This window comes from Chionomys nivalis, chromosome 13 (genome assembly GCF_950005125.1).
Source record: "Chionomys nivalis chromosome 13, mChiNiv1.1, whole genome shotgun sequence".
Lineage (NCBI taxonomy): Eukaryota > Metazoa > Chordata > Mammalia > Rodentia > Cricetidae > Chionomys > Chionomys nivalis.
The window spans coordinates 28,069,886-28,090,053 of record NC_080098.1 but is presented as its reverse complement, the minus strand read 5'-3'; the positions used below and the strand labels follow the sequence as shown (position 1 = coordinate 28,090,053).

The 20,168-nt window shown below is 36.8% G+C and overlaps 1 protein-coding gene across 1 annotated transcript; it reads right to left on the bottom strand.

The window, feature by feature from the left end:
* Positions 1–930: 930 nt before the first annotated feature.
* On the bottom strand, positions 931–15,702 carry LOC130886131 (estradiol 17 beta-dehydrogenase 5-like). The gene is made up of 8 exons (XM_057788030.1): positions 15,619–15,702; positions 12,869–13,036; positions 10,111–10,227; positions 8,557–8,634; positions 8,048–8,170; positions 6,175–6,284; positions 5,733–5,898; positions 931–1,017 (listed from the first exon to the last, which is right to left on the bottom strand). Exons 1-8 carry the CDS (start codon positions 15,700–15,702, stop codon positions 931–933), a joined length of 933 nt encoding a protein of 310 aa, XP_057644013.1.
* Positions 15,703–20,168: the final 4,466 nt, after the last annotated feature.

The following is a 20,168-nucleotide window of genomic DNA, read 5'->3' as shown; positions in this document are numbered from 1 at the left end:
CAAGTAGACTGGCCTGCCTGATACACTCTGTACTAGCAATTTTTCAATATGCTAGCTCAACAATTCTCATATTTATATCCTTTAGAAGTAATTTCCCAGTAGTAGAAGAGATACATATGCAATTCTTCCATCATGCATGTAATAAGTATATCTTTCCTACTTACAGAGATATCTATATGGATATAGCATTATGGAAGGATAACACTTTTTGTTGGTTAAAAGTTCTCCTACAGGTGGCATTGTTTTCTACATTCTATAATACTATTCATAATTTTATTTTCTAGTACTTCTTAATCTTTAACATTGAGGTCTCTATATTCTAGAAAACCAATACCAAGTGAGCTATTGAATTCATTAAACCAGTCATTATAAACACAAACACAATACATAAAGACCTGAGGGAAAGGTGCTATATAAAAGATGTGAAACTTTTCAAACCATTGAAAACATTAAACTTCCTGAATTCAAGAAACAATTTCACCTGGAGGAAATATCACAGACCACAGGACTGGTGGTCATGCATTTAAAATAATTAGAGATTAAGCAGGTATAGGTAAAATTATATGACATTGAATTAAAAATGCTTCAAGAGGCTTGTTTAAATGCCTCAAGTGTAAATCACAGGACAGACAAATTTGGAAGCCCACACAAAGAACAGAGACCCAACACTGATGACACAGAAACTGTCCCTGACACAGGAGAAGAGCAGTAAAATGCATTAGGTCAGTATGAGCCTGGGTCCACACCTCCTGCTTCTCTCACAATGGGCAGAATTCACAGGAGGCTAGAAACAGAGGATAAAGCTTTTGTTTCCCTTCTGGTGTAACATGGTCTCTGTATTCCTTGCTTAAATTAAGGCAAATAATAACAATTATGTTACATCCACCTCAGAAAAAAAAAGTTGAGAAAAAAAACATTTACTGAAATTACTTACATTGTGAAACTTTGGTATCGCACATTTTTATTCAGGCCATCAATGACTTTCATGTCCTCCAAAGACAACTGAAAATCAAAAACCTATCAAAGAAATAGGAGCTACATTATTATATTTACACTGCATATTTGTCAATCTGACTATTCCAAATGCACCAGACTAAATGATACAGATAAATATTTAATATATTCAAGAAATCAAGAAAATGAACACAAGCTCATCAAAACATTTAAGGAAGTGATGAATACCAGATGTAGAAATTCTGGAAATTAATTCCTGAATTGAAAGGTACAGCCTCACACACAAAGGCATTAACAAATGATCTGAGGAAGAAATAAAGACATTATGATGACAAACATGATCGTAATCAGGTTGTTAGATGGTCCAAAATAAAATACACTCAGTAGTTTAAATGTTTAACAAATTCCCATAGTAGTCATTGATAGTTTTTTCTTTATTTTAATTTAAACTATTTTCATATATTACTATCAATCATTCTTTTCCCCTCCCCAAACTCTTTCCAGATTCTTCCCATCTTCCTACCTATACAATTTCAACACACACTCACTCACTCACAGAGAGAGAAAGAGACAGAGACAGAGACACACACACAGAGATAAAAGGATCAAAGTAAACTAAAAAATGTAATAAAAATAATATGAAACAAAAGCCCAGAAAAAATATGGCATTAATTTTGTGTTGGTCAACTCTTTCTGGGTATGCCACCTGCCAGGAAATATAGTTCATATATTCAGTGACACTGCTGGAGGAAAACTGATTTCGTCATTCCCAGCAGATATCAGTTTAGAAAAACTCCTAAGCAGCCAGGGGTCGGACCTTAAATTCACTTCTCCCCTTTAGTTCTGAGGATTTTTCTAGCCTAAACCTGTGCATGCTGCCACAATCCCTGTAAGTTAATATATGCATCAATTCAATCGAGTCTGGTCTGTGGCAATAAAAAGACTCCTAATGATTTATTTCTATACCTGCGTATCAGATCCCTCTGTTGTGGCACTGGCTGCTCTGTGTCTGTGCTAGGCAGAGTAGGCTTTGGCTTGCTCATGGCCCTGGAGGCCTGGCCTAAGGGGCTGGACCACTGCCCCTGCCAAGTCACTGCCTCCTCTGTTCCTCCCCACTCCACATGTCCCTTTGTTACCAGCTCCCTTGTGCCCCTGTGGGAACGGGCAGCTGCCCTGATCTGTGTGTACAGTTGGGGGTGCTGGGCCTGCCATTAGCCCAGAGGGTGGTACCACCTTCAGGGGTTCCCAGGTCTTTGGCCAGGCCCAGATCCCAGTTAGCCTCTTACGTTATGTTCTAGACCAAGGCCTTTGCTATGAAGAACAGTGTTTCATATGACCCATTTTCCTAGTGCATGAGAAATAAAGATTATTTAAGTAAAAAAAAAAAAAAGAAAAGAAAAGCTGCTTCTTGCAGTAGATGGAAATTGACATGGAGACCCAGGAATAGACAATGCACAGAGAGTGAAAGACTTTGGAGCTCTCTCTCCTATATGGGAAACTTTTCATTGAACTTCCCCTCAAAGCTCAGGGGTCTATGTGGAAGACAAGGCAGAAAGACTGTAAGAGCAAGAAACAGTGACTGACTCCAAGTAATAGTGTCATTAACACACTGTTCTTCTATGCCTCACACTTGAGCAATAGTAATTTTTGAAATATCATTTATAATGCAATTCAAGGTAAAAATTTTAGAAATCTTAATAATTAAACTCCAATTAAAAAGAAGTGACATCAAGAAAAAAATTCTTATATAAAATGTGGTCCAGTTCATCAACAAGAAGGTCTCCTGTTGTTAGCAAATGGAAAGAAATAAGATGATGAGACTTCCAAAAGTTCTCATGAAAATTACACCGAGAAACGGTCGGAGATCTGGCTGAGAGGATTGGAGCGCCGCCCCGTAGAACCCAAGTTTGCCGGTTCGAGTCCCAGGTAAGTCTGTATACTGTGTGAATGTGTCTGTGTGCTGTGTGTGACTGTGTCTGTGTGTCTCTGTGCTCTATGTGCTGTGTATGAATGTGACGTCTGCATGCATAATTAATCGGAAAAAAATAACACCGAGAAAAAATAGCTAGCAATGTCTGAAAAATTAATCATATTAAGTAACAGGCACTTCTTGCAAACTTCTTTTCTTTTCAACACATCTGGCAGCTAATAAAACAACAACAGCAAAAAGGCTGTTAATAAAATAATTATATTTCTATGAGTCAATAAGATAGAACAGAATAGATAAAATTTCTTAGTTTGAAATTTATAGAAGTTGGAAATGAATACAGTAAACTATTTGAATTATTGCACGTTTCTAATGTTATCATGGATTGAGCACTTCAAATCCAAGTCAAACAGCAAATGGTCACAGTCTCCAAAACAATAAACTCAGTGCAATATCAACTTTGTCAAAAACACCCTGGATGGAAGTGGCCAAATTGATTGCATAAAAGAATAACCCATAAAGAATAAGCAGACCTGGGAGCTCAGTCCAGTGCTCCAATGTGGATCTTTGTCTCTATCTCCATCCATTGCCAGATGAAGGCTCTATGGTGATATGCAAGATATTCATCAGTGTGGCTATACATAGGGCCAGTTCAGGCGCCCACTCCTCAGCTGCTCAAGGAACAAGCTGGGGACATCTCCTTAGACACCTGGGAACCCCTCTAGAGTCCAATCTCTTGCCAATCCTAAAATGGCTCCCTTAATTAAGATATATACTTTCCTGCTCCCATACTCACTCTTCCTCTATCCCAACCGTCCCATTCCCCCAAGCTCTCCCCATCCTCCCCTTCTCAATTCTCTCTCCCCATCTCCCATTACCCCCACCCCATCGCTCCTCCAAGCTCTCAAGTTTTGCCTGGCAAGCTTGTCTACTTCCAATATCCAGGAGGATAACTTGGATGGAGATAGAGATAAATACACACATTGGAGCACTGGACTGAGCTCCCAAGGTCCAAATGAGGATCAGAAGGAGAGAGAACATGAGCAAGAAAGTCAGGACCACGAGGGGTGTGCCCACCCACTGTGTCGGTGGGGCTGATCTAATGGGAACTCACCAAGGCCAGCTGGACTGGGACTGATGGAGCATGTGATCAAACCGGACTCTCTGAATGTGGCCGACAATGAAGGCTGACTGAGAAGCCAAGGACAATGGCACTGGGTTTTGATCCTACTGCGGGTACTGGCTTTGTGGGAACCTAGTTTGTTTGGATGCTCACCTTCCTAGACCTGGATGGAGGTGGGAGGACCTTGGACTTCCCACAGGGCAGGGAACCCTGACTGCTCTTTGGACTGGAAAGGGAGAAGGAGGGGGAATGGGGGAAGGGGGAGAGCAATGGGAGGAGGGGACGAGGTGAAAATTTGTAATAATAATATAAAATTAAAAATAAAAAGAATAACCAGAATATGTATGCCATTATGTAAAAGTGAACATTAAAATATCTAGAAGATGGAGTCATTAACAAAAGTAAATACATTAATTGATGATAAAAATGCGAATAGACATGGGGCTACTGAAAATAAATTTTGTTACCCATTTTTAAATTATATGTTTTAGCCAACGATTGAAATGATCAAAGAGTAATTCTAGTGAAACTTAAGGGTAAGATGGAAAGGACAAAGAATGACATTTTTGAAGATGACGGAGAAGAGTTTGATTTATTTTCACACAGGAAACCTTAACACCAGCCAACTACAAAAGAAATCCATGAATAATCTAAAAAATGGAGAAAAGAAATTCCTTTTAATATTATTATTTAATTTAAAACATGGTGAGGATCTAGATCCGGAAATGAGGTGTTTAACAAAAGCAGAAAGTCCAATGAATTTACAGAATAGAAAATGAAATAGACTAGAAGAACATCTCTTGTTTGTATTTTCCAGAGTCTACTCTGTGTTAAATGAATTTAGTGCTGTTCTCCTTAAGATGTGGACACATTTCTTGCCACATGGCTTAGGGTGTCACTTGTATTTACGAGAAGAGATGGTGTACCTGATATAAGATTAGACGTGAAAACACATAGAATTTGTAAACTACTTGGGGGTTGTATAATATGAGGAGCACTGGCTGACTGGAGGATAAACACTACAGAGAGGAGAATCCAGCTCCACTTAGGACACTGTGATCCTTACCCTAGAGCAGACACCTCACCGCTCCTCAAATGTATGAACAACTTCAATGCAGAACAGGAGAGAGCCTGACCACGATTAGAATAATCTGAGATTGGATCAGACCACACAAATCTCTAACCATGAACTAATCAACTGCATAACTGACTATTCAAAAAGGGCCTGTACGTAGGTGCGGATTGATTTTACCACTGCTAGTATTAGTGGTATAAATGATCTCCTATTCAAAATGAGCAGAGAAGTACTCTCATGGGAGCCAAGACATGAAAAACATAGTTTTATGACATGAAATGCATTCAATGTGATTAAAGACCTGAACATTAAAATACATGTATTTATAGGAAAATACAAAATAAACCACAAAGTAATTGAAAGATGAAAATTGCCTAGGCTCACTTGCTTCATTTCAGAAAATGAAGAAAAGGGCATGCCACCTAATTAAAGTTGAATTACCAATGTTATTCTGATATAAACATCTAGCTGTAACAGCAGTCACTCTGTAAACAGTCATTCCTTCTGAGGAATACTATTTAAACCCCCTGGAGATGCCCTTAGAGCACAGATACAGTCAGAATATAAGGGATATTGACTAGGGTTATAGTACTATCCACCAAGTCTGTAGGATAAATCTATGTAGGCGCCTAACACCTGCAGCATCTCATCACCTGCATGTTCTCTTTTATCCTCTTCTCAGTGAAACTCTTGGCCAGGACCACAATCCCACGCTGCAGCTGATAGCGAAGAGCTATCAGGGCTGGAGTTCGCTTGTATTTTTTTGCCATGGAACCAAGAACTGGATCATCCAAAAGAACTGGGATATTTTGGTTCACCCTGGAGGGAAGGCAGAAATGTTAATATCTTCTTCTAACTGTTGGATTTGTTAGAAGACTTCTAATACATAGAAAGGTTGACATATAGGCCATGGTTTTTCCAAATTTAATGCATGGGGAAACTATAAAACCATTATAGACTTTTATCCTCCCCAAAATGAAAATTCTCCCTGCTTAAGTTCCTTTAATAATGAACTACAAGAAACAGTGTCATAAGATGAAAAACTATTTAATCAACATTGTTTTCATTTGGTTTGATTATCATTGTCCATATTACCCTATATGTTCTCGTTGGCTTCCCAGAGCGCTGTAAGCAACCATAACAATGTCTTTTGACTTGCAGAAATCCAGAAGTTTTCTCTGGTTGAGATAAGGATGGCATTCTACCTATAGATGAATGAAATAGAAATGTGCCAAATTACATAAAATTCCATATTTAATATAAAGAAAAATGTCAAAAATGTTTAAAAGGTGAATTAGTTCAATCCACGTAATGAAATTTTAATTGAATATATTGCTAACAGGACTGGTATGGTGACTCACAACCATTACTCTGCTTTTTAGGAGACAGAGGCAGGAAGATTGCAATGAGCTTGAGGTCATTCTAGTCTACACAATGCTTCAGACCAGCCTGGGTTACAGATAAAGACTATGTCTTATGACACAAGCAAAATAAAATAAATGCATAATAAATAAATAAATAAATGTAAATGGGGAAGAAAAGGGAAAAAAGAAAATATAAACATCTTCAAGTGTATTTTGGAAGATGGTAGATGTTTGTGTGTCTATGTCACAGTGAACATGAGGTGGTCAGAAGTTTTTTGCATGGTGATTTCTTTCCTTCTACCATATGGGTCCCAGGAATCAACGGATTTGGAAACATGAACCTTTACCCACTGTGCCATCCTGCTAGTACCATGATTAAATAAGTTATCTGATTTATTGTTATTGTGCACAATGAGGAATTTCAAATACACTTTCATAAAGTATGTCATATATTTTGAGCATATTTATTCTTGTTCCACTTCCTTCTCTCCCCATCAATATTCCCATTAAATGCTCCAGAGCTACAATGTTATATTTAGAACTTATGTTGTAGGGAACAGTTGAAGAAGCAACATTTTTGAAAGAAAGCTAGCTCTATATCATGTTTCATTCACGGAAATACTAGCTTTTGCTATGATGAGTCATGACTCATGCTCCCTTTGTGGAGTATGGAATGGATTCACTGATTTTTGATTATCAAATAGAAAACAAAAACAAAAATTGATGAAAATCCATAAGGAAAGGAAAAGAAACAGTTTGTGAATGTAGCAATAGTGTCATTTATGTATATTTTGGAATTAAAATAAAAAATAAGAACATCCAATACAAATATGTATATAAAATCAAAATAAACAATTTCTTACTAAAGTACAAAAAGAACTAAAGTAAAGAAAGGAATTCTGAGAGTCAGAGAAATAGTCCTCCCCAGGGAAGGACATGCCAATTGATTATGTGGAGCCAAATGATCATTCCTAAAAATCTACACATACAAATAACATTATGCAGACTGAGAAGGCTGTATTCATAAATTTATAAATATGTATGTACAAACACATATCCATATCTGTATATAACAACAGTTAATCAAAATTAAGGTTATGAACTGAATTTGACCAAAGAGACTAAGTGTATAGTGAAGAAAGGAAAGGAGAAATAGGAGAGATAAACCCTCTGCAGCAATCATTATAGTAGTTTTCATTCTCAAAATACTTATAATGAAAATAATGAAAGATTATCCCATCTTCTAGAAATAATTTTATTAGACTAATTTTTCAAAAAATGAATCTAAAACCTGACATGAATATAGGTCAAGAAGCATACACCAAATAATGTGTATGATTTAGGTCACAATTTATAATAAAGAAACTTTACCGTTTCCCTTAATGCTGCTGAGAATAACTCCAGGGACAAGGCTAGCAAAATGAATGTGCTTTAATGCTTTATTTTATGGCAGAAACCGGAAAAATTGAAAGATACCAGAGAACAAGGTCATCTCAAAGCTTCGTTCTAAGTTTCCAATGTTATTTCTTCCCTCCAATTGGCACCTCACAGTAGTAGAGGAAGAAAGGAATGGAAAGGAAAGATTGGGGGCTGAGGAACCCCACCTGGTTGCATACAGGCTTGTGCTTGAGCCCTGGCATGTTAAGAATCATCTCCAGCTGCCTGCGGTTAAAGTTGGACACCCCGATGGACTTGGCCAGTCCTGCATCCTTACACTTCTCCATGGCCTAACGAGAAAAAAAATACCAACATATAAACTAACGTAAGTGGAAAACTATAACGTCAGAAACAACACTGTAAGAAAATAAAATGAAACTTTATGGCATTCATTCTAAGGAAAAATAAAACGGTAAGGAAAATGACAGTATCAATCCCTAAGAGTACCCTGAGCTACCCTTAGTCCATTAGACTGTTTGTCATCATTTCAGTCAAACGCTCCCTTCATTTCTATTATGTCGCTGTCATGCATGGTCTCCACCTCTTAAGTAAATAAACACTTATGAAGCTCATTAATTTTTACAACACAGAATGCACACCTCACTCTCACAAGTGGAGTTCTGACATTACTCTCACTCTCTACTTCCACCGTGCTCTCTCTCATGCAAGTACTCACCTTCCAGATTGCACAGAGATCCACTGTGTCAAATATGTATTGCCCATTCTCATCTGTTGGAAGATAATTTTCTCCTGGCTGGAATAGAGACAAACGTAAAAGTAATCTCTCAACAAATGCATTACTCACAATAACAAAACTCACTGATAAAGAGACGGCTATGAATACGACTTCCAGCAGATGGGTGTATTATATTTCATTTAATACTGCTCTTATGTTTTGTTTTGGTTTTTGTTTGATTTTTATAAGATTTATTTATTATATGCATAGTATTTTGCCTGCATGTACACCTGCACCCCAGAAGAGGGCACCAGATGTCATTACTTTTTGAGCCACATTACGGTTGCTGGTAATTGAACTCAGGACCTATGGAAGAGCACTCAGTGCTCTTAACCTCTAAGCCATCTCTCCAGCCCCTGTTCTTATGCTTTGAATGTAAAGTTGTAAAAAATGTCCTTAAGTTTCACTGTTCTTTTTTAAAAACAAGTAATTTCATTTTAATAAAGAACTTGTTTCTGGTTACTTAGACTATCATGCTTGACTTGTGTTTCTGTTCAATGCCACTTTCACTTAGGAACTGATAAGAACATTACAGCGATCTCTACCAACAATAATGTTCATTTTTGACTCCTGGCAAACAAGAAATCTTCCCCATGTTCTTTGCTTTTTTGTTCTTCAGTCCTGACAAGTATGCAAAAGATGACACAAGATTGTTGTGTTTTGTTTACTCTTTTGTGTTTGTTTGTTGTGTGTGTCTGTGTATGTATCACAGTTGAAGGTGCTGATAAACACTTGAAGATGGTGTCAGGTTCTCTAGAGATGGAATTACAGACAATTAACAAACTATCTGAAGTGGAAGCTGTAAACTAAACTCAGGGCCTCTGCAAGACCAGAAAGTGCTCTTAACCACTGAGCCATTTGTCTCTCCAGCTCAGGACTGGTGTATTTTAAATATTATTTTGATGTTGTAAAATACATAGAAATTGACACCTGTCAATGAACTAGAACTTCAAACTACCTAAAGTCTAAATTTATCACCAATTTGTAGAAATTGTTGAAATAAAAACTAAGCAAATTTAGAGCTGGAAAGATTGTTCAACAGTTAAAAGACCTTGCTGGTCTTCCAAAGGAAACAGGTTCAATTTCAAGCACCTACATGGCAGCACATTACTGTTTATAACTTCTAACTCAAGGAACTCAATGCCATCTTCTGGCCTTTCTGGGTACCACACACAATTTGGTGAAAACACATTCAGGGAAAACAATCACACGTATGAAATAAAACTGAAATAACTTATAAAACAAATTAGCAGATTTGCAATAATACACAGGTCAGGAATTAAAAATCAAAGACACTTTTTAAGATTACTTAGAATACCAAATTCAAGGCTTAGGCTATTCATTACATAATTCTATTAACTCCTTTGCATAAATTATAAGAATTTTCTAAAAATTAACCAAACTCTGTTTTAAAACTTTATAGAAGTTGAATTCAACCAATCAGGAAAATGTTAACTTTAGAGATGGAATTTTGGGGTGATCCAATCTGCATACCTTCAGAGGCACTGGGAAATGAATGAGGTACAGGTCCACATAGTGGAACTGGAGTTTCTTCAGTGACTGCGCCAAGCAAAGCTGCACCAGTTCTGGACGGTGAAAAGTACACCAAAGCTATGAAATTTAAAGAATGGAACTGACATTGTATTATTTAACTTCAAGAGTTTGTTGTGTAAGTTTACTTATTAGAGACACTTTTTTCAAGTGCTGTGACATTGATGACCATAGGAAAAACGATTCCTATTCCCCTTGGATTTTATTCATTTTATCTATCCATAGACCTCTCTGAAATGTTTGTTTAATTTAACTTAATCTTGGATATTACTCAAGTCCCCAAACTTTCATCAAGCAATTATGGTATTTATCATAAAAATTTAATTTTGGCCGGGCGGTGGTGGCGCACGCCTTTAATCCCAGCACTTGGGAGGCAGAGGCAGGCGGATCTCTGTGAGTTCGAGACCAGCCTGGTCTACAAGAGCTAGTTCCAGGATAGGCTCCAAAACCACAGAGAAACCCTGTCTCAAAAAACCAAAAAAAAAAAAAATTTAATTTTGTTGAATTAAGAAAACAATTTTGGATTCTAATACACTATAACATTTCTTACATATAGTTCATTATGGTGTGCTGTGTTAGAATAATATATATGAAGTCACTCTAACCTCACGCATAGCTATTGTTTTTAATGTATATAACCTCATTCACCTTATATAAATGTCGTTGCAATGTACCAGGATTCCCAAGAATACTATGGGAACAGTCACTTTATAATCAATCAGCAACAATGAAGGAACTGTTCTCTAGCACATCAAGATTACTGCTTCTCTATGTCTAAGTAGCCATTTAAAATCCTTCCAGAATGTCATATTGTATTATCAGCAGGAAAATTTGGTGGTCTGCATTTGCTCACTCTGAATTGTTAGTTGGGGTCTCAGGTCTTAAATGATTGGTCAAGGAATAATTATTGCCACGTGTGTTTCCATCCTTCACTATCCATCACAGGCAGAGGAAATAATGCTGCTATGTCTTTGTAAAAAGAAACTGAATAAAAGTATACAACCTCAAAATAAAGCATGGAGGTTTAGAGAGACGTGTTAGCAAGACAGCGCTTGTAGATAGGCCTGATTTGTTTTCCAGAACCCATGTGGCAGATCACAACCTTCTTTACCTCTAGTTCTAGAGGATCTGATGCCTGCTTCTAGTCTCTGCAGCTATAAAGCTCACTCATGGTACATGTAACATACATGAAATCAAGATACAAATACACATACAACAAGTAAATATTTTTTAAATCACACATAGATAAAATCAGATAGTCTGAAAAATAAGTTACTGGGCAATTTTATTAGATGGGGAACAAGCATTTAGAAAGATTTTAAAGTATTATTTTAGGTTGGTTTCCAGTCTCTTTATTTCAATTTCCTCCCAGTAAAGAGTACCATCATAAACAATAATATCCCTAAGCATTTTTATTCAGTCAGAGTAAGAAAAAAATCAAAGTATTTATATGGCCTAATCATTCACATTGAGATCACGGCCTTTGGCAGCAACAAAAACCTCAGTAACTGCTCGATTTGGAAAAATGAGACTTAAAAAAATGTAGAACACATGTACTTTTTAAAATAAGAAACTACATGCAAAAGAAACACCAAAATACAAATACAGAACACATAGTCATGTGCTCTATAACAAAGTATTTGTGAGAAATGATCCGCACATTCGATGGTGTTTTATAAGACCATTGTTGAACTGAACTACTCCCATTGCCTAATGACATCCTAACCATCATAATGACAAAGCACAACACTTTACACAGAATTCTGTGGTGATAGTAACAGTTTCAGAAAAGTATAATAGACACAATGATATGCAGTCTATTAAAGGTAAATAATGATAACTGCGGACAACTTATGGAGGTACTTTCATATATTTCTTATTGTTTTTAAGATTTCTGTTCTACTTATAACAATGATATCTTTACTGAAAAAAGTAAGAGTATAATATGATTACCCAATCAACTCAATGTGGAAGAATTCATGCCTAATTTGTTTATATATCTGAATGGAAAATATTTCAAGATCCATTTTTTTCTAGTTATGGAATAAGTAAATTATTATAGAATTGTATATATATACATCATAATTTATAGTTATATAATAAAAACTCATATTTATATACTATTTTTGATTGTTATATAGTAATAATTATACAATATAATATCATGTATTCTATAATTAATTGTATCTTCTTTAATACCAAAAGTATATATATATATATTTTTTTTTTTTTTCTTTTTCGAGACAGGGTTTCTCTGTGGTTTTGGAGCCTGTCCTGGAACTAGCTCTTGTAGACCAGGCTGGTCTCGAACTCACAGAGATTCGCCTGCCTCTGCCTCCCAAGTGCTGGGATTAAAGGCGTGTGCCACCACCGCCCAACCCCAAAAGTATATTCTTATAATATTGTATTTATTGATAAAAGAGAGAAATAATGTTCTGATATTGAGAAATTTTATAGTTATTCATGCAATCAATAAAAATAGCCAGTTTTTCAGTCCATTCTAAATCATGCTTAGTAAACAGAGACTCAGAACAAAAGAAAGCTAACACCCACTGAAAAATTTAAAGACACTGATGAGATAGTTAAAGCTAACAACTTTCTCGATAATAATGGCCAATTTGGGTATTCCACTAAAATCCTTTGATTATTTAGTCATATAAAGATTACTTCAGCACATCACATTTTATTTATTTATCAATACCTTTGTTGTGTAAAATATATCTTCTCTTTTCACAGTGCCTTCTGCAATCTTGCTTCGGATGGCCAGTCCTATCTCCTCTTCATTTTGATATATAAAAGCAGAATCAATATGCCGGAAACCTGTATCTATAGCTATTTTGGTGGCTTCTGTAGCCTTAGCTTTGGGTACCTATAAGATCAACCAAAAGCAGTATTTAGAGGTAGATATGACTTAGTATTTTTAAGGCATAACAACAAAACATCTTTAGCATTAAGCCTCCCCTCAGTGAGGTATCCATTTGCAGTGAAGAATCCAACCAAGTCTGTCTGGACCTCTTCCATTGAGACACAAGGGTAGGATGCCCAGGAACCAGTCAATTTGTCCAGTCAATTACATATAATTGGCATTAGGGTCCCCACCGAAACCACAGGAAATTATGTGTGCTAGAAGGATGTCTATGTATATGACACCATAAATTTTATAAAAGAAAAAGGGCATGAGACCACACAAAGAAGAAACACTATAGAATCTTCTATGAGCTTTCTCCCAGAGAAGTGAAAAAGGATATATCAAAGTACCTAACACTGAATTTACAAAATAAATGCATTTAAATAGAAACCATTTAGTTTCCATTACTAAGCTGTTAATTTGTAGCTTGATAAATAACCCTTAGTTCATCCCGGATGAAAGAATGCACACATGAGTCCTACTGTTTGCAAAGAGAGTTCATGGAAAGTTATCATCCTTGTTGTGAAATGGGAAGATTTCAACATTCCCAGGGATCGTCTAAGGTTCAATTTCTGCACAGAAATTTGAGAAGATAGAAATATGATATAAGTTATTTTCACACAGACATTTTTGCATAAAAATCAGCAAGATTGTACTCAAAGCACGAATCCATGCCTAGGAAATTAAGGACATCATACATAAAAATATTTAGGGCTCAGCCTACTCTGGGTGGTAGCATCCTGGTAGTGGTTCTGGGTTCCATAAGAAAGCAGGCTAAGCAAGTCAAATGGAACAAGCTGATAAATAACAATCCTCCATGGCCTCTAAGTCAGCTCCTGCCTCCAGGCACCTTCCCTAAAGTTTCTTCCCTGACTTTGTTGAGTGATGGAGTGTGATCTGAGAGTTATAAGATGAAATAAAGCTTTTCATCCACAAGTTGCTTTTGGTCATGGTGTCCTCATTTAAGCTACAGTTTCTTAGTTTATAGGAATTGTGATTTAATGAAAAACAAGCTTTTATTTTATTGGCTAAATTTTATTAAAATCTATACTGCATTAAAGCAAGAAAATGAAATAGCAATGTAGTAAACGTGAAAGGAAGTTTGTATTGCTATGTAATTTCAGGGAAATACAGGAAAAAGTAGATATTTTCCACAAAATTTGTTGTTTTAGTTAGAATTTCTATTTCTGTGATAAAACACCATGACCAAAAGCAGCTTGTGGATGAAAAGCTTTATTTCATCTTATAACACTCAGATCACACTCCATCACTCAACAAAGTCAGGGAAGAAACTTTAGGGAAGGTGCCTGGAGGCAGGAGCTGACTTAGAGGCCATGGAGGATTGTTGTTTACCAGCTTGTTCCATTTGACTTGCTTAGCCTTCTTTCTTATGGAACCCAGAACCACTACCAGGATGCTACCACCCAGAGTAGGCTGAGCCCTATCACATCAATCACTACTTTAAAAAATTTTTCCTAAAGTCAAATTTTATGGAGACATTGTCTTAGTTGGCATTCTCTTCCTTCAAATGAACTTGGCTAATGTCAAGTTGACATCTATAAAGCACATGAGGAAGAAGAATACAGTTTTTAAATGGGTAAATATATAAACACACATCTCAGAAAAAGAACTAGGGCTTGCAAACAAGCACTTTTTAATAGTTTAATTCCTATCAGAGAGGCTGCACTCTGCAACTGGAGAAGAAACGGAGACCCTCAGCCAAACATTAGGCCCAGCTCAGAGAATCCTGCTGAAGAAAGATTATAGACAGGGGGCTCAAGGACATCACAAGAAAACCCACAGAATAAACTGCCCTCCTCACAAGGGAGCTCACAGTGTCTGAACTGACTACCAGTGAGCCTTCATGGGACTAACTTAGGCCCTCTGAATATATATGACAGTTCTGTAGCTTGGTATTTCTATGGGACTCTTAAAAATGGAATCAATGGCTGTCTCTAATTATTTGGCTGACATTTGGGACCCTATTCCTCATATTGGATCTCCTTGTCCAGCCTTAAGACATGGGGAAGTACTTAGTCTTTCTGCAACTTGATATGCCGTGATTTTTTGATCTCCATGGGAAGCCTGACATTTTTTGAAAAGACATAGAGGAGAAGTGAACTGGGTGAGTTAGGGGGTTGTTTTATAAGGCAATGCAATGAGAAAAGGGAGGGGATACTCCAGTAAGGTGAAATAAACAAATTTAAAACAAAAAAAACATGCTCAGAATTCAGTATCATTGATCCTCATGCAGTGCTCTTGAAGGCTTGATTTCATTCTTTCTCTCGAATTAGGATAGAAGAAATTGGAAGGAAAAACTAGTGCCCTCAAATTCTGCTGCAAAATTCATGTATCAGCCCTGATGCTGAGTGTATTCTGCCTGTCCTTGTATAAGGAATAGTTCTACCATGGTAAAAGAAAGAAGCAAGTTAGCCCAACTAAATCACATCAGATCTCAATGACTGCACATACCATATCAATCCCATGTAGCCAAGCCAAGCACTCTTTTTTCTTGAACCCTGAGCCCCTTCTGTTGCTCTTACCCCTTGAGGTACATAGGTACCGAAGCCCAGTACAGGGATGAAGTGACCATCATTTAGTCTCACTGTCTGCTGTTTAGAATTCATGCCTCTAGGTACTCCAACAAAGAAGATATTACTTCTGTCTTTATAGGACAGCAAATATGTGCTTGGCCCAGTCCTGACTGTCTTGTAATGAGTAACTAATGGGAAGGGAAAATAAAATAATTTTTTTGGTGTAATAGGGGTGGGTGATAATGGAAATAGGAGGGGTCAGGTAAGGGGGAGGGAGGGAGAGAGATAGTACTGGAAGAAATAACTAGAAAAACTGGGTCATTTCAGGAGCAAGGTAAAAACATGGTGTAATGGCAACTTCCTGGAATAGACAAGATGAAACTACTAAGATTCCTAACAATGTGATATATGAAATCTGAACATGCCATCCTCTGTAACCAGGCAGGGCTTCCAGTAGCGGGACTGGAACACCAACAGAGCCACAAAAACCTATGACTTAAAATCTGTTTTGCCTGCAAGATATGTTGGGTCAATGGAGGCTCAGAGCTCTTAAGAATGACCAATCAATGATTGGTCAAACTTTAGGCCCAAATCACAAGAGGGTTTCCAAGCCCAACATTGCCTAAATGGACAGGGTCCAGAAGCTGGATGGCTCAGAGACATAGGACTGAACCAAACACAACTAAAAAACAAAAAAATAATCAATCCATTTCTTAAAATATTTTGCTATACTCATAGAGCTATGCCTAGTCAAAATGTCATCAGAGAGGCTTCCTCAGCAACTTAGGGGAACAGATACAGAGACCATAGGCAAACATTAAGCAGAGGTAGGGAACTCAGCAGAAAACAGGGAGGAAGGACTGTAGGAGCCAGAGGGGTATAGAATACCAGGAAAATACAGCCACAGAATCAACAAAGCAGGGCTCGTAGGGGCTCACAGAGACTGAATCAGCAAGCACAAAGTTTGCATGAGTCTACATTAGATTCTCTTCATACAGGCTATGGTTGTTTGTTTAGTTTGGGTTTTTTGTTGGACTCATAATGGTAGGAGTGGGGGTATTTCTCCTACTGAGTTGTCCCATCCAGCCTTGAAATGAGGATTTATGACTAGTCTTGGTGCAGCATGCTATGCCATGTTCACTTGATATCACTGGGAAACAGTGGAGCAATGAAAGGGGAATAGGAGAAGTCAAGGATAGGAAGAGGGAAGAGAAGAGAAGTTTTGGTTGGGATATACTGCATGAGAGAAAAATGAAAAAAAAATACACTAATTTTGACAAAGGAAATGGGAAGGAGAACTGATTATATTACATTATAGACTCAAAAACTGAATTATAAATAAATCATTGATCCATCTTTGACCTAACACAGTAGGGGTAACAAACCAATATCTAATTTGATTTAAGGCCACCTTCCTGAGATGAAACTCCTACCCAACACTGTTTGGGTGACCACGAACCAAATACCAGATAACCCGGATACTTAGTATAAAACCAAATACTACTGGGCTTAAAAAGCAAAAAGTAGTGATAAAATTACTCCTAATGATATTCTACTGTACTCATAGATCAATGAATTCTACCAATATCAAAGAAACTTCTTCCTACAGCAGATGGGAACAAATACAGAGATCTGTACCTAGACATTACTCAGAGAAGAAAAGACCTTGGAATACACAGCCCTAAATGGGATGTCTCCATCAAATCTATCTCCACTAAGCTCAGGAAATCATGTGGAAGAAGAGACAGAATATAAGATTCAAGGAGATAGAGAAGAAAGAGTCCTCTAAATTAGTCAAGCAAGACTCATATTTCACAGAGACTGAAGGAGCAAACACAGGCACCATGTCCTCTACCATACATATCATAGTTTTCAGGATTTTATTTTTATAAGACACCTGAGTATGTGAACAAGTAGGTCTTTGGTTCCTGTGCCTCCTCTTGGGCTATTTTCCTTCTATTGATTTGCCTTGTTAAACTTCAATGTGATTTTTTTTCTTATAATTTATTTTGTTCTGTTTTGTCATCATTTAGAAGCCTTTCCTTTGCTAAGAGAAACAGAATGTGCTGTGGGACAATGGTTTTACCCTGTAAAGATTTGCATTTTGCACCTGTTTAATAAAATGCTTATTGGCCAGTAGCCAGGCAGGAAGTAGATGGAGTGACCAGGCAGGAAGCAGAAGTGGGGCAATCAGAACAGGAGAATTCTGGGAAGAAGAGAGATTTAGTTTGCAGTCATCACCCAGACGCAGAAGAAGCAATGTGAGATTGCCTTGCTGAGAAAGGTACCAAGCCACCTGGCTAACACAGACAAGAAATATGGACTAATATAAGAAGAAGGATGCTTTAAAAAAAAGTCCCACACTAGTTTAGAATTGAGAATAAAAGAGGGTTATTTATTTAGAGGTAGACTCACAGATTGCAACCCTCTGTTGGAACAGGGAACAGCAACCAAATCCAACAGATGAAAAGAGGCCAGATGCGTACTTTAATTGGCATAAATAGTATAACAGGTCACGTCCAAGTGGGTGGGTAACTTAAAGGCTACTGGTGGTAGGAATTCCTACAGCCTTTCCCCCTTTTGTTTAAATAAGAGATTTCTAAGCCTAATACAAAATTATATACAATAAAAGCAAATATATCAACAAGAAACAGTTGATAAATGATTCAATAATTATTCTATCCTAATGAGTTTATGTCTTGTATAATAAATAACTTGGCCAAGTCATGAGAGGAAAGTAACTACAACTATCTAGTCTTCAATCCCATTGAAGATCCAAGAAGGGAAATAATATTACTTGAGTAAGCAGGAAGTGTAATCAAACAACTTCCAAAATGTGCAACAAATGACAGAGACAAGAGGCTACCTGGGAAGTCACCCAATGTCTTGTTTTCAATGTTGGAGCAACCAGCTTTGGCTAAGGCCTAGAGTAACTGTCAGACCATTTTCAGAAGCAAGAAAATTTTCAAAACCATCTTACCCTGTCTTGACAAAATTTGACAATCTTTTTTCTTGTATTCTGCTTGTCCTGTCTAGATATCGTGCATTTTATCAGTGGTCAATGAATAGGCAGTTACTTGCCCAAAGGCCACTTTTCCAAGAAGAAGACAAGCTCCAAATGGAGTGCCTTCAGTGTTCAACATTCTCTCCGGAATTGATCAGAACTACCAGGAACAATCAAGTCTTACTTCAACAGAATCTAAATTACTTAAATGCCATATTCTACAGCTCTTTGAAGTGGTTGAAGATTACCTATCTATTCAGAATACAATCTCTATGCATCTAAAAACCTGAACTGCCTAACTATAAGTATGACAAACATAGATTACTTTTGATCTATATTTCTTAAATCCTTATATAACTTAAAGACTAAGACTTTATAGTAGAATATTATACAATAAACAAATGTACTACAAATGAGGACAATGACCTCAAAATGTAAACAATGTATAAGTATCTTAGTCAAGGGTAGAAATGTACATTGCAATATGATAAATATATCCTAAAATTATATCAATATACAAAAAAGGTTTTAAGCAGAGGTAGAAGCATGCATACATACAATATGACAAAGTAACTTTGCCTAGGTATATGAATATTGCAGACAAAAATAGTAAAATATTTAATATAATTTAAGTTTGTATCAATATGCAAGAATCTATACCAATGTAAATTGACAATAAATAATACCTCACAAGTATTCCCTGTATTACTCATTATTATTATTAGTGTAAATAAGCTCACATTAATCTATTATCCCATCCAATTCCCCATTTTATTCAAAGAGATCCCTAAGCCTACATAATTTCCTCCCCAACCCCCAACCCTATACCAATTATAACAACCCCTAAATAATGTCCCTAACGATGAGGACAAACTTTGTTGTGAGAGGAGACCTTGTCTTCTAGAATTACTTCCAGCTGTCATGGGGGTATGTTTTTCTATAGGATCCTGTAAATGTAAAATGATAGTTAAGTTTCAAGATTACTGTCTGGTATAATTGCAAAAAGTCTTTGTGTATTGAAGTAGGGTTTCTCTGAGATTCCTATTTGGAGTTCTGGCCAGAACAATGTAAAAATGTGCACCATTTTAGCTAACCAAGTTGAAACCATCTTGAGCTTCTAGTACTCAAAACAGGTCTTATAGTAATGCTATCAGCATCATGCCATCATATCAACCAGGTGCAGTTGTTGTTGTGGGGCCCCATCTTCATCCTGGAAATGTCGAAGGTTACTGCAGGAAAATTAATTGTTCATTGAGGAAAATGTAAGCATTATTTATACAGACATATATATTCAATGAAAGGTATAATAGCAACAAAATAGGTATGAAGAAAGTAAAAGTTTTTCCTGAATTCTTTTTTCTTTCTTTCCCAGATCATGGCTCCTGACATGAGACAGAATCTCTGAATTTTTATTTTAACAACATGCTTGGATTTAGAGAAGAACAGAGCCAGTGTCCAATTCCAAAGTCAGCTTTGATTTTTAAGTGAATCATGATTATTATTTTAGTTTCTGTTTTGAGATTCTTATCCTCTGATTACATGCCCTCATAAGAAA

Coding starts and splice junctions, on each gene's coding strand:
- LOC130886131 (XM_057788030.1), bottom strand. CDS start 15,702: ATGAATTCTAAACAGCAGACAGTGAGACTAAATGATGGTCACTTCATC. Junction 8,635..10,110: donor ATTTCCCAGTGCCTCTGAAG/GTATGCAGATTG, acceptor TCTCTATTCCAG/CCAGGAGAAAATTATCTTCC. Junction 5,899..6,174: donor AGCCAACGAGAACATATAGG/GTAATATGGACA, acceptor CCTTCCCTCCAG/GGTGAACCAAAATATCCCAG.